The sequence below is a fragment of the Asterias rubens genome, chromosome 4 (assembly GCF_902459465.1).
Source record: "Asterias rubens chromosome 4, eAstRub1.3, whole genome shotgun sequence".
Classification (NCBI taxonomy): domain Eukaryota; kingdom Metazoa; phylum Echinodermata; class Asteroidea; order Forcipulatida; family Asteriidae; genus Asterias; species Asterias rubens.
This window is the reverse complement of record NC_047065.1, coordinates 4,978,235-4,993,840: the sequence shown is the minus strand read 5'-3', so window position 1 is coordinate 4,993,840 and position 15,606 is coordinate 4,978,235. Positions and strand designations below refer to the sequence as shown.

General features: G+C 36.9%; 1 protein-coding gene across 5 annotated transcripts in view; it reads left to right on the top strand.

The window, feature by feature from the left end:
* LOC117288859 (protein NDRG3-like) overlaps nucleotides 1-15,606 on the top strand; it is a 49,007-nt gene that overhangs the window by 17,254 nt on the left and 16,147 nt on the right. For all 5 annotated transcript variants that reach the window (XM_033769717.1, XM_033769716.1, XM_033769715.1 and 2 more), the window contains exons 5-8: nucleotides 7,046-7,108; nucleotides 12,410-12,470; nucleotides 13,292-13,378; nucleotides 13,932-14,009. In XM_033769717.1, coding sequence (XP_033625608.1) covers nucleotides 7,046-7,108; nucleotides 12,410-12,470; nucleotides 13,292-13,378; nucleotides 13,932-14,009 — 289 coding nt within the window. The remainder of the gene's footprint in view (nucleotides 1-7,045; nucleotides 7,109-12,409; nucleotides 12,471-13,291; nucleotides 13,379-13,931; nucleotides 14,010-15,606) is intronic.

Below are 15,606 nucleotides of genomic sequence, written 5' to 3'. Positions count from 1 at the left end.
CCCCCTGGGCATTTCCTACTCAATAGTATCATGGAGGTCGAAAGTATCAAGTTCTATGCATTCTTAATAAATAACCCCATCGTCTGCTTTCCTCGCATAGAGAAACTCTACATGCATGTAGCATGTAATTAACTCACACACATCTAATTTTACTTCCTGAGATAACAGCTTGAAAGACTAAAAGGTTTTCTCAATTGTACAGAGAAAATGTGTCGTAGCAGTGACATTAATTGGGGCTGTCTAGACAGTGCAGTGTATGGGTGGTGGTTTAATAAACTAATTAATGGCTGCAAAATACAATTGAATTCATTAAATGTAACATGTTTTTTTTTACACTATTGTAATGGGCTATTGTAAATTTCTATCAACAGAAATTACATCAGCCAGCCAAAGACCACATAAAAAACTTATATTTAAATACTTGTTATTGAACTAATTAATAACTGCAAAAACAATTGTATTCATTTCAATAGTGTACTCATAATAATAATAATTATGGAAGTTCCAGGTTAGTGTTTGTGTGTGTTTTTGTGAAGGGACACTTTTTCAGTTTTAAACGCACTCCAAGGCAGTGAAGTAATATAATGAGAAGTCCCCTCGATGCACTTTAAAACAAAAGTAGTGGTCCCTGCCAATTTTCTTACCATCCGCCCAGGTACAAGAAGTACTTTTACTAGGGAGGATATTTCTTTTCTGAACTGAGTAGAATTCCGAAATCTACTTGACGACAGTAGAATAAAAGTAAGTGTTATAATACCCAAAGAACAAAGTCTACACATCAAAGTAGTACCCAGGGTGTTACCGCAAGCCAAATACATACTGTACATGTGTACCTCACCATGCAATGCCTCAAAACATTTAATGGGCAGGAGCTGTTAATAGTATAAAACATTGGGAGAAATGGCTCCCTCTGAAGTAACGTAGTTTTTGAGAAAGAGGTAATTTCTCACTAAAATAATAAAAGACCTCTAGCTAGAAGTCTTTTATTCCTATCTGAAAGCACACAAATTCGTCCAACAAGGGTGTCTTTTCTTTCATCATTTTTTTGCAACTTCGATGACCGATTGAGCCCAAATTTTCACAGGCTTGTCTTATGCCTATGATGGGATACACCAAGTGAGAACACTGGTCTTTGACGGTTACCAAACATGTACAGTGCCTTTAGACACTTAATTGATTGTTGTACACGAGAAAATAAAACTGGCTGTTGCAAGTTAATGGCCTGACATTTCAACCCATGCGAAAAAAGGAAATTCTGATAAAGACTCTGCTAGGGGTGAAACGTCAACCCATTAACTTTTTTTTGGGCATAATTTGTTGTACAGTATGAACATTGCAGGCTTATATGTACTATAAAAAAATTTGTACATTATCCTTGCCTTTAACACTGTTTTGAAAGGTGTTAAAGATGTATACAAAGACTATCCAACTGGGCTCAGCTTCACAAAGCATTAAGACTCGTCTTTAAAACCATTGGACCCTTTCGGTTAACAGTATTGTCCAAGGCCCACACTTCGTGTATCACAACTTATATATCAAATAACAAACCTGTGAAAATTTGGGCTTAATTGGTCATCGTAGTCGGGAGAAAATAACGGGAAAACCCACCCTTGTATCCGCGCGTTTCGCCATGTCATGACATGTGTTTAAAATAAATCCGTAAATCCGCATTTCATGGAAAATTATTTCAAGAGAAGTATTTCACCACTACCTTTTGTAAATCTGTGAACTTTTTTTTGTTTCTGTACCGAAAGGGTCCAATGGCTTTATAATGGGTTGCGAGTATGACTGCATAATAATGTATTTTTTGACGACACACTCCCGTAGAACTTTAGAGAGCCACCGGTTTTCTATAGAAACTCTATAGTTAGTCTATAGAAAAAATTCTTCTATAGTATTTATATAGAATATTTTTTTTTATAGAATCTAACTTCTATAGGATGTCTAGAAGAAATATTTGCACTGAATAGAGCCTTGAGAATCTGTTTTCATCCTTACACCGATGTGTGACTGATCCATATTAGGATGGATACACAGCTTAAAGGCATTGGACACTACGGGTAAATACTCAAAATAATTGTTAGCATAAAACCTTTCTTGGTGACGAGTAATGGGGAGAGATTGATGGTATAAAACAAAGTGAGAAACGGCTCCCTCTGAAGTGCCATAGTTTTTCGAGAAAGAAGTAGTTTTCCAAGAATTTGATTTCGAGATCTCAAGTTTAGAACTTGAGGTCTCGAAATCAACCATCTAAACGCACACAACTTCGTGTGACAAGGGTGTTTTTTTTCTTTCATTATTATCTCACAACTTCGATGACCGATTGAGCTAAATTTTCACAGGTTAGTTATTTTGTGCATATATGTTGAGATACACCAACTGTGAAGGCTAGTCTTTGAAAATTACCAATAGTGTCCACTGCCTTTAAAAGCATTGGACACTATGGGTAAATACTCAAAATAATTGTTAGCATAAAAACTACTTGGTAACGAACAATGGAGAGCTGTTGATTAGCATAAAAAACTGAGAGAAACGGCTTCCTCTTAATTAATGAGTTTTTGAGAAAGAAGTAATTTCTCACTAAAATATTTGAATTGAATTCGAGACCTCAGCATCTGAAAGCACACAATTTGTGACAAGGGTGTTTGTTCTTTCCATTATTCTCTCACAAATTTGTCGACCAATTGAGTTGAAATGTTCGCAGGTTTGTTATTTTATGCATTTATGGTGAGATACACCAAGTGAGAAGACTGGTCTTTGACATTTACCAAAGGTGTTCAGTGCCTTTAAGATGAGTTGCCAGTATAACCTTACCATTGCTTAGCAGTTAAGATGGGTTAGCACTTTCGATCTTTCGAGCAGTCTCAATCTTGGCTGTTTGTGAAACTGACCCACTCGTAAACATCAGGGCCCAATTTCATGGAACTGCTGTTATAAGCAGAAAGTGTCGTACAAGATTGTATTCTGGCATTCTACACTGCATGTTGTGAACTGCTTTGTATAAAATGACACACGCATGGTGTAGCTTACATAGTATATGTATAGCGCAGTAGTCATGGGACGAAAAAGCATGGTGAATTAGTACGAAAATGCACAGGTTATGTCGTTTAGGCCATGTAATGGTTTGAATACAGGTACAGCATGACCCTAAGTATAAAACAACAACTTTGTTATGAAAAGTCTAGAAAAGTCCTTGTGCTCAGTAAAGATTTCAGAATGTAATACCCATGAACCTGTACAATAAACCAAGTTAGTTATCAACGCAATATTTGTTCCACCATTCCGTTAAAGGCAGTGGACATTATTGGTAATTACTCAAAATAATTATTAGCAAAAAACTTTAAGGAACACGTTGCCTTGGATCGGTCGAGTTGGTCTTTGAAAAGCGTTTGTAAGCGTTTGTTTTAAAATGCATTGGGTAGAAAGATGTTGTAAAAGTAGAATACAATTATCCACACAAACATGCCACGAAAATGCATGGTTTCACTTTTACCTCGTCTACGGTCGGCCATTTATGGAAGTCAATTTTTATGGGAGTCAAATTGTTGACTCCCATAAATGGCCGACCATGTTAGTTCGCAGAGTAAAAGGAAAACCATGCAATTTCGGGGCAAATTTGTGTGGATCAATTGTATTCTACTTTTAAAAGATCTTCCTATCCATGCATTTTATAACAAAAGGCTACAAACGCTTTTTATAGACCAAATCGTCCGATCCAAGGCAAAATGTTCCTTAAACATGGTAACGAGTAATGGGGAGCTTCTTGAAATAGTATAAAACTGTTCCTTCTGAAGTAACGGTGTTTTTTAAGAAGGTAATTTTCGAATGAATTTGATTTCGAGACCTCAGATTTAGATTTCGATGTCTCAAAATGCCTCTTAAAGCACACAACTTTGTGTGACAAGGGTAATTTTTCTTCATTATTCTCTTGCGACTTGGATGAACAATTTAGCTCAAATTTTCGCAGGTTTTTTATTTTATGCATTCTGTATGTTGAGATGCACCAACATAACCAAGTGAGAAGACGGGTCCTTGACAAAACCGATCGTGTCCAGTGTCTTTAAAACAAAACAAAAAAGAACTTGGCAGCAAAGAACATTTTTCACAAAATTACTTTCAATCTGGGAGACTTGTTTTTGGAAAGAGTCATGCTTGGTTTATAACTGTCGTTTGGAAGTCTTATAAATGTATATATTTTTTTAGACGTCTACAAATTTGCACTCCGCTCCTTTTTCCTCCCAGATAAATTTTCTGTCTCGCCGATTAGACTTTAGACCATCCTTGATTTATTTGCTGGATTTGCCTGGCTTTTTTTATTAAAACGTAGCCAGCGAAGAAGGCAAAGCATTCCTAACAACTTGAAATGAAACGAGGAGTGGAGGTTTTCTCGTGAGGGAAGTAATTTGCCAATTGACCTTTAGGGTGGTTTTTCCCTACTTTTTGTGCTGGTTAAAGGGAAGGTACATGTTTGGTAATTACTCAAAACAAATATTAACTTAAAAACTGACTTGGTAATGAGCATTGGAGAGCTGTTGATAGTGTAAAACATTGTGAGAAACGGCTCCCTCTGAAGTAGCACAGATTTTGAAATAGAGGTAATTTGCTCACTAAAATAATAAAAGACTTCTAGCTAGAAGTCTTTTATTCCTATCTGAAAGCACTCAAATTCGTCTAACAAGGGTGTTTTTTCTTTCATCATTTTCTCCCAACTCCGATGACCAATTGAGCTCAAATTTTTTCAGGTTTTTAATTGTATGCATACATGTTGAGATACACCAAGTGAGAACACTGGTCTTTGACAATTAGCCTTCAAATAGTGTACCTTCCCTTTAAGAATTTTTAAATTGGTTTGAAAATGTCAAAATTTTTGGTTTGAAAATGTCAACTTACTCCCAGTGCACATAACAGTATGCCTGGGTACGCAAGTATACAAGGTTCATTTAACTGGCCCCTAACAGCAAAAGCAACACATCCGTAAAATTAAAACAATTTCATAGAATAGGCCCAACCAAAAAAGTTTTACATTAAACAACAGAAATAAATACGTACATAATACAAACTGAATCTACAAAAGTGAAATTAAACAAAGTTGATGATGAAATAATTGAGATAAAAAGACACAAGGAATGAATTTATGAAAGTTTAATAAAATAATGCTAATAAATAATTAAAGTAAGAAGATAATAGATAGCTATTAAAATTTTAATAAAATAAGATAGCAAAAAAACGTACTTACAGAATAAAATTTGAATTTATAAAAATGAAATAACAGCAATTAAGAAATTATTTTGCATTGATGCAATTATTTATGCTTAAAAATTTTAAAAACACAAAAATACTGAAATAGATTAGCTGATGAACTTCTTGCAATATTAATTTTAAAACAAGCTTTTGCACACATTAACAAAAACGAGACACCCCATGTGTACGTGTGAAAATGTAGTTTTTAACTCTGTAAAAATTAATGCATCACAACATAAGTGTGACAGCTAATAACATTATGACGTGTGGTAAAGTACTTAAGCCACCCACAATGTGACACGCTCAATTTCATCTAGACTGCCAGAGCAAAACACGACTGCCAGATTTTTTTTAGACGTTCTTTATTTCTTTTGGTCTCCATCTCTGTTTTCCCTTGCCCTTATAATAAATTACCGTATGTGTTCCTGTTCAGACTTGTTTCACTGGGCGCATAATTTAAGTCACATTCATGTGTCACTGTGCGGACCCAGGGGAGCACCCCGCGGTGTAAATTTATCTGTTTTCTTATTTTATAAATCCGTCTTCGTTTTTCTTTGGAGACACAAATCCTCCGCCCGCCATGGGACATGGATACGTCTAGTGAATAAATCACTGTTGGATACATGAGGAACACCTTTCTTTCTCTCTTTTTCTTGCTCTAAATTCCGGATAGTCTGCGTGAAATTATGCTTGCCAGAAGAATGCAATAAATCTTTAAAATAGTTATCGACCGGTTTTATTTTTTCGATACTGTTTAAGTGTGTTTTAAGTGCTGCTGAAAGCGTTGAAAAAAATTGTTACCCACAAATGAATTGTTATTACATGTTTTTTATTGAAATTTAGAATTGGGTTTTTTTTTATTTATTTTTTTATTATTTATTTTTTGTTTTGGGGGGGTGGGGGCTTTTGAGGAAGACTCTGCCTGGGCCTAATTTCGTAGAGCTGCTTAAGCAGCAAATATTGCTTAGAGATTTTCTGCTGAGCAAAAAGAAGCAGGATGTCACATTCAGACAGTCACAAATTGTGTGTAATGTTATTTGGGCTTGTAACCTTATTCTGCATGTTCTGGTAAGCATAATTTAGTTGTGCTTAGCTACTTTCTGTGCTTAAGCAGATCTATGAAATTGGGCCCTGCCGTTGATTTCACCAAACTCTTCCTAACTTAGGATTAATCTTAGGACTAAGGAAGAGTTAAGTTCCTTTACTCGTCCTAACTCCAGATAGGATTAATCCTAGAGATTCGTGAAATCAGCTGCTGGGGTGTTTTCACACTATCAAGCTCCGATCCTTACTGGTGTAAGCGTATTTCACAGGTTAGCAGAAAAATTGGTCGGCCATATTGGGCGTTGACCATGGATTTGCATTGTGATGTCATGTATTTTTGTGCGATAAGCACCGGAAGGTTAGCATACCTTTTCGTGTGCTTACGGTTAGCAGCGCTGTGAAATGGAAATCGTGCAGTAAGCACAAAATTGGCCGCTAAGCAGCGCTATGAAATTGGGCCCTGGTCTATGGATACATTTATTAAGTTCTAATATTTAAAGCTAAACTATAAGCTAAAGTAGTAGTCCCAGCCTATTTTCTATACCATCCGCCCGGGTAAAAGTTGAAAAGCAGGAAGTCTCCTGAACACCTGATAAATCTACTCCACGGTATTAGAGTAAAGCAAGACGGTTCTCTAAGAACAAATTCTACCTGGCAAGTAGATACACATATGGTGTTACCGCAAACCAAATACATTTATAATAATTATAGAAGAGTTTTAATTTAACGTTTTCTCTTTCTCTCCTCTCTGTATTAACAGCAAAAAGTTCCCAGACATGGATATATTAGCGGAAATGTTGCTGTCGGTAGTTAATCACTTTGGGTAAGTCAAATCTAAAAAATTTAATTAGATGTGTCTTTCCTTTTCTTGTTGCTGGGCAGTCTCAACAATAATAGGATGCATTTCTCCAGGCTTGGAATTTCATATTTGAAAGCCATTTTCATTTTGCAAAGGGCACACCATTGGAAAATCCTTAAGCCTATGAGGAACTTCTGAAGGTGCACCAAGGCCAAGATCAGTGGCAACGAAGGTCATGGGCTTCGTGGCCTGCGTGTTATTCCAGGCCTGATTTCTTCATTTCTTTGTCCATCCGAGGTTGTCTCTAAGACCCCGCATTGATCTCCCAATTCGAGAAAAGGGCAATTAAGACCCCGAAAGGGTGATCGAAGGGAGATCAAAGAGAAATAAGCTCCAGTGGCAAGGCGAGGGCGATCAGGATCTGACCGTGCAATTTTGATCCTCCTTGGGAGTAGGATTAAAGCGAGATCTGATCGCCCTTGTGGATTAATGGGCGATCAAAAGTCTAGTGGGAACGCAAAGGGCGATCAGGCCCCGCAATTTGCTAGCAAACAGTGTTCTTTTGAACCCACTTCCGCTCCCGCGATTTTCACCCCTGCAACTAATCTTGTTGCGGGATCCCGATCTCGCAATTGTGGATCCATTGGGAACGCGGTCAAAGTGCTCATTGTTATAAAACCATGTACCGGTTTACAGTTGATATCATAACCTCTCCAGATTTTTGGTGATACATGTATCGTTTAAATGGTATCATCGTAAAACAATTGTACAATTAAAAAAAAACTAAAGTTATACAATGTAATTGCCTTTAGCACTCATCGGTCTATGGAGAAAACACCATTAATATTTCTTCTATCCCGTACAAATCCGACATTTTTTAAAGTAGCTCTTGTTTGTTTTTTCTCCCCACTTATATGAAGTCCGAACGCAATTGAACTATCTGACTGTCTGAACAATATCCACCGTACCAACAAACATAAAACAAACAACTATATCTAAATTAGATTGGAATCGATTAGATAAACACTACAATTGCTTTGCCTACATTTAAAGGGTTTGTAGGTAGTTTTTTTATCAATACATGTACGACTCAAACCACAAAAGTCCACAGATCTACAGGTTTTAAGATAATGATGGTACATGTAGAAAGATTCTCTTGGAATATTACTTGCTGAGGTGCTGTAGGTTTTGTGAGAAATTATTAAAACAATTTAGCCAAAATGTATTTCGTCTCATTGTAGTGAGACAACGATTATTTTAGAAACGGGTTTACGTGACTCTCCTGAAATAAAATCGCTGTGCGATTTTCACCTTTTTTTTTCTTTCAAAAATGAGACGGTTTATAAAGCTGAAACTTCTTTTACAAAGAAAATACTTCTAGGAAAATTATATTACAAACATCTTTATGCTCACTGAGCGGGGATATACAATGTTAGTCTTGACCAACAAATTTATCTACAAAAGGAATCAAAACCCTTTAAAGACTCTGGACACTATTGGTAATTGTCAAAGACCAGTCTTCTCACTTGGTGTATCTCAACATATGCACAAAATAACAAAGCTGTGAAAATTTGAGCTCGATTGGTCGTCGAAGTTGCGGGATAACTATGAAAGAAAAAAACACCCATGTCACACAAAGTTGTGTGCTTTCAGATGCTTGATTTCGAGACCTCAAATTCTAAGCTTGGGGTCCCGAAATCAAATTCGTGGAAAATTTATTCTTTCTCGAAAACTACGTCCCTTCAGAGGGAGCCGTTTCTCACATTGTTGTATATTATCAACCTCTCCCCATTACTCGTTATCAAGTGAGGTTTTATGCTGATAATTATTTTGAGTAATTACCAGTAGTGTCCAGTGCCTTTAAGCCTATAAGCCTTAGTCAAGTCTAGTTGTTACACAATCCTCAATCCATAACAGCTGTCTCCCAGTTGAGGAACCTGACACGGCGGTGAATAAAAACACGGCTTAGAAAAAGAGCCAACGCTAACCCGCCTGGAATGGGGGATTGTATCCTATGGAAGAGACCGGCAGTTGAGTTCTTCTCTTGAGGGTTTATTTTTAGGCCGGAAAGTGTGAAATGATAACTCGTCGTGGGCGTCCCGAGGAATGATGGTTGTCGTGTGGAGGGATCATCAAATTAAAGGGATTTGAATGAATACAGTTTGTTACTTGTTTCTTCTGAGTACCTATTAATATAGGCCTATTCCAGGCCTGATATTTACGGAGGCAACAAAGGCGTTGCCTCCATTCCCCCTGGTCATTGCCTTGGTGCCCTTGAAATGCTCCAGTAGAAATTTACAATTTTGTGCATAGGGTGCCCTTGGAGAAAGTGCCTTGGTGCCCTTGCCCTTTCAAAAACGAAGCATACATACATACATACATGCCTATAAAATGTGTGGAATAATTGAGCTGTTGGGCTTACTAGGCTATCAGAATATCTAGATGACTGTGTACATGGTGTACATGTAAGACATACTTGCCGGAATGGTGATGTGATAATGAATTTACAATGTCCTTACAATCCATTATAACTAGCTAATGAATTGATCTCCAGAGAGAGAGAGCGTTTTGTATACGTCTGCTGTCAAACCATAGGGCAAGGGTCAAACTCAAAGTCAAGAAGACAAAAAGACAATTTGAAGGCCCTCAAATCACTGAGTGCATATAAGGCTAACATTTCTGCAATTTGTTAGAACATGTGCTAAGAAACTATCAAATTTTAATAATAATTTAGGCCTTAAAAAGCATTAAAAAGTATAAGATTTTTTTTTTTTTAGGTCTTTAAGAAATGGATGAAAGGTGTAATGAACTTCTAATCAGTTGCCAAATTATTCTGCATGTCAAAAAGTCACATACATGTACATGATAAGTGTTAGTGTGAGTGTTTACTCTCTGCTTTATTAACATAATTTTGGTTTTAGTTTTTTTTTTTTTTAAAGGCGGCATTTAAAAGTTCGTTAATTAAAGTAAAAGATTTGACTTGTTAATGTATTCAGATACCCTGTTATTGAAAACTCGAAGGATTAGAATGAATATACTCATTCCAAAAACCAACTGGACACCTTTAAGAGTTGAGAAAAATATATGATGAATGCGTGGAAACTGTGCAATCGCTGAGCATTATCAAATTACACCTACTGTGTAGATGAGTATTGTGCAATCGGAACTTTGCATAATTCTCAAGCAAGCTTTAAAGCCATTGGACCCTTTCGGTAAACAGTATTGTCCAAGGCCCACACTTCGTGTATCACAACTTCTATATCAAATAACAAACCTGTGAAAATTTGGGCTTAATCGGTCATCGGAGTCGGGAGAAATAACGGGAAAATCCACCCTTGTATCCGCGCATTTCGCTGTGTCATGACATGTGTTTAAAATAAATCCGTAATTCTCGTTAACGAGAATTGATATTGTTTTACTGTTTTCTCAAAAAGTAAAGCATTTCATGGAATAATATTTCAAGAGAAGTATTTCACCACTAGCTTCTGTAAACCCTGTAAGTTATTTGTAAATCTGTGAACTTTTTTTTTTCCCTGTACCAAAAGGGTCCAATGGCTTTAAAGACAGTGGACACTATTGGTAACTGTCAAAGACTAGCCTTCTCACTTGGTGTATGTCAACATATGCATAAAATAACAAACCTGTGAAAATTTGAGCTCAATCGGTCGTCGAAGTTGCGTGATAATAATGAAAGAAAAACACAATTGTCACACGAAGTTGTGTGCTTTCTGATACTTGATTTCGATACCTCATTTGAGGTCTCGAAATCAAATTCGTGGAAAGTTACTTCTTTCTCGAAATCCACGTCACTTTAGAGGGAGCTGTTTCTCACAATTTTGTATACTATCTACCTCTCCCCATTACTCGTAATCAAGAAAGGTTTTAATGATGATAATTATTTTGAGTAATTACCAATAGTGTCCAGTAGTGTGTCCACTGCCTTTAAGTTATAAGCTCAGATGTTTATGTTTACACAGTAGAAGTGAAGCTTAACAATCTGCAGAGTTGAACTTTAAGGGCAAGTTACATGTACATGTACTAGGGGTTTTGGAACTGTTTGATTGTTTTAAAGGCAGTGGACATTGGTAATTACTCAAAATAATTATTAGCATAAAACCTTACTTGGTAATGAGTAATGGGGAGAGGTTGATAGTATAAAACATTGTGAGAAATGGCTCCCTCTGAAGTGATCTAGTTTTTGAGAAAGAAGTAATTTTTCCACAAATTTGATTTCGAGACCTCAGATTTAGAACTTGAGGTCTCGAAATCAAGCATCTAAATGCACACAACTTCATATGACAAGGGTGTTTTTTCTTTCATTATTATCTCGCAAGTTCGATGACCGATTGAGCTCAAATTTTCACAGGTTTGTTATTTTATGCGTATGTTGAGATACACCAACTGTGGAGGCTAGTCTTTAACAATTACCAATAGTGTCCACTGCCTTTAATCCTTATACAGTAAAACTTACCTGTGAACATTTGATATCAAAGGGTGGTACAATTTGCTGAGGTATTGCTGAAAATCTGGAGTGGTTACATACATGTATGTCCACGCAGGAAGAATAATTCGTATTTGGAAAGTCTGAGAAACATTCAACAATGCAGAAAGGATTCTCAGATTGACACTTTTTTGAATCCCTCTCTTTAAAGCCATTATACACTTTCGGTAAACAGTATTGTTCAACCTTATCAACAGCTGTGATGCTTTTACTTTATTACCTTTTAAAGTAACTACCAAAGGTATTGCCTCCCTTTAAAAGTTGATATTTGAAACGTTCATACTACATACTAGTCTCTTTTCCCAATGCAATTTTAAAACAATGCTGTCTCAACTTTGGAAGTGTTCTACGAACACGTTGCCTTGGATCAGTCAAGTTGGTCTTTGAAAAGCGTTTGTAACCGTTTGATATAAAATGCATACATGGTTAGAAAGATGTTTTAAAAGTAAAAAACAATGATCCAACGGTTACAAACGCTTTTCAAAGACCAACTTGACCGATCCAAGGCAACGTGTTCCTTTAACCTGCCTTTCTGATGTTTATGTTAACAGTAGAAGTGAAGACAGATCTCCCAAAGAAAAAAAAATTAAAGCTGCATTTAAAAAAAAAAATGTGCAGCAGTCTGCTGTCTGAATCACTTCAGATTAGAAACATTGAGACCAACGCGGTATATGTAGTGGAGTTAACAACTAGAATGGATAATAAAGCGCTTTGCAAACGACGAGGTACAATCAGGTTTATAAAGCCATGATATTGGTAACAAAGGTAATTATGTTCCATGTATTTATTTTTCATTTTGGTTCTATTTTCTTGTCCTTTCTCAGATTGAAACAATTTATTGGTTTTGGTGTCGGTGCTGGAGCAAATATCCTATCGAGATTTGAGGTGAGTTCATCATAAGAAGTGTTCAAAACCTAAATTTAACCTAAATTGAGAGTTTTTTTATTGCTTCTTTTAAAGACACTGGACACTATTGGTAATTGTCACAGACCAGTCTTCTCAATTGGTGTATAACAAACCTGAGCTCAATTGGCGTCGAAGCTGCGAGATAACATCTAGAAAGAAAAAATACCCTTGTCACATAAAGTTGTGTGCTTTAAAATGGTTGATTTTGAGACATTAAATTCTAGAACTGAGGTCTCGAAACTGAATTCGTGGAAAATTACTTCTTTAACAAAAACTATGTCACTTCCGAGGAAGCCGTTTCTCACAATGTTTTACTATCAACCTCTCCCCCATTACTCGTAACCAAGCATGCCAAGTAAGGCTTTATGCTAATAATTATTTTGAATAATTCCCATTAGTGTCCACTGCCTTTAATGATTACCCTTACCCTAACCCTAAGGCTATGACTCCAGCTCAGGCTCCATTTGGGGGCTAGGGTTCAAACAGGGGTTCGAGCCAGAGTCAAGAGCGAAGTCAAAGGTTTGAGAAGTGCTTACATATCTCTTCCAAAGTCAGGCTGTGTTCCAATTTAGCTGCTGTAGCTATTGCTCCTGACTGACTGACATCCTGAACAAAGATATTGACAAATGTAATAGACTGCCAGCACAGGGCTAGATAGCTCAGTTGGTAGAGCGCCGGCACGTTACTTTGGAGGTCGTTTGTTCAAATCCCGCTCTATACAATGTAGTCAACACATGGTCAATGTTTTTGTTTTCCCAAATAGTTTAAAACTAACTAATTTTGTTTGTTTTTTTCTTCAGTTGAATCACCCCAAGCTTGTTGAAGGTTTGGTTCTCGTTAACTGCACATCTAAAGCAGCTTCCTGGACAGAGTGGGGCCAACAGAAGGTATTAGAAATTGTACCAAGTTTAATTTGTGCTTCTAACGTTATGATCCAATTCACTGGGGCCCAATTTCATCGCTCTGCTTACCGCCGAATTCAGTGCTTTCGATCACCATTCTCTGCTTAGCGTGGAATAGCCGTGTAAGCCAAGAATGCCTAGTAACATGGAGTATGGTATGCCAACTGCTCGCACGTACGCCTGATTGTACATGTACAGCATCTCGTCGTTTGCAAAGCACTTTATTTATTCTCTCGTTAAAAAGTCTAGGCCAAAAGTAACAAACGGCCCCCTTTGCATCAAATTGTGTCTGGAAAGCTTGGAAAGATATCATTAACTGATAGTGTTTGCCCATACATGTAACGCTTCAACCCTAGAAATCCCAATTAATCCTTCCTCTTTATTCCGTATACTGTTGTCCTTGTTTCCCTTCTTGTTTGTTTGCCAGACTGACTTGCCCGCGAGACACAACACCCACGGGAGTTCAGATTAAAGATTAAGCTTTATAGAATAATTATCGACCTATTATGATGGGTTTTTTTTTTCTTTCTCCTGTCAGCTTTCTTCCTTCTACCTTCGAGGCAAAGGAATGACATCATACAGTCAAGAGTATCTTCTGTGGCATTATTTCGGAAGGGTAAATATATTTCTCAAATGTAGAAAAAAAAAATCAATACAAATAAATGACTTATAAAAGAAAGTGGGTTTGACAATGTTTCTGTCTGCGAATGTATTGATCGACTTGACATTTCCTCTCATATGTTGTGCCAGGTAATCATGGTAATGTTTATACTTAAAGATGCTATGACAGATTTTTGGCCCCAAACATTAAAAAATAGGTTTTTTTGAGTGAAGGGATTTCAAAGAGTATCACCCGCTCTAGCAAAAAAAAGTTTAACTTTTACTTTTAATGGTCAGGAACCATGACAAATATTTATCAGTTTCTTATAAAACACATAGGAATTGGTCACGTGATATATTGTCGGGAACCCGACAAAAATTTTGAGCACTTTATTTCACTGCTACTAATAATTGGCGGACTTTTTCGAGCAATGGCTCAAATGAAAGCTTGTAACTTTCTCGACCCTCATCAAAATACCTATTGAATTTTAAATCAAATTTTGGGGTCAAATCAGCCAAAAATCTGACATAGCATCTTTAAAGGTAAATAATACCTTTGGTGTTGTAACCGTTCGGTTGTTTCAATCTTATATGATTGTTTAAACTAACATGCAAGAGTTTCATTTCAAAAGGTGTTACCTATTTTGAGATAACATTGCCAAAAATCTGGACTAGTTACATGTATGTCCACACAGGAAGAATAATCTGTTGTTGGAACCGTACACAACCTTAGAAAACATTTTAAATGATTTTGAATTCTTATCTCTAACCTTTTAGAAAGATGAAAATTTACCCCTTAGAAGCTACATGTAGAAGCCGCAAATTACAAAAACTCATTTCAACCTTTATTGTTCACCCTCCCAACAATAGACCGATCCATTAGGCTCCGCCCACGACGCACGTGTTAGCAAGAACACGTGAGCCTCTCCAATGCCTTTCTGCGCAACTCTGCCGCGCGCGCCGAGATACACGCACGCATGTCGGACCTTATTTGTCGGACCTTCGTTGCGTTGTGATTGGTCAATACGCAATGGGGCGGAGCTTAATGGATCGTTCTATTGACAACAGCCCTGTTCTCAGGTACTTGCAAGTGGAGTTTACAACAAATCACAAATTGTTCATATAGAGCGTGTCACATATTTTTTCCATGTGAGTATTTTCAGCCCCTGACAACATTGTTGGCATGAGGTTTTAGACTTGAAAAAGGTGACTTGATGTTAAGTCAATTCTCAAAAAGTACTTTAGGGAAAACGCTTTTCCCGCTGATCTTGTGCAGTTAAGAGATCACTGGCCCATCGCCAAAACTTACTGCACTCCGGCCGGTGGTCCAGTGGGAATTTTAAGCAATGTATATATATATTTTGTCTCCAGGTTTTGCTACCTTTACTGAGATCAATGTCGTTTCCATTGCAAGTTTCCATTTGTGTTATTGCTGATTTATAACTGCATGTAGGTCTTGTTTATGTCTTTCAAATGTCATTGATATTTACAAGCATTTTATACATACATGTATTTTTTTTGTTCAGGTTTTCCTTGTTTTACAATGAAAAATGTTTTCATTATTTTCGATGCTGATTTATAGCTACGACGGTCTTTTCAATTTGATGGATTAG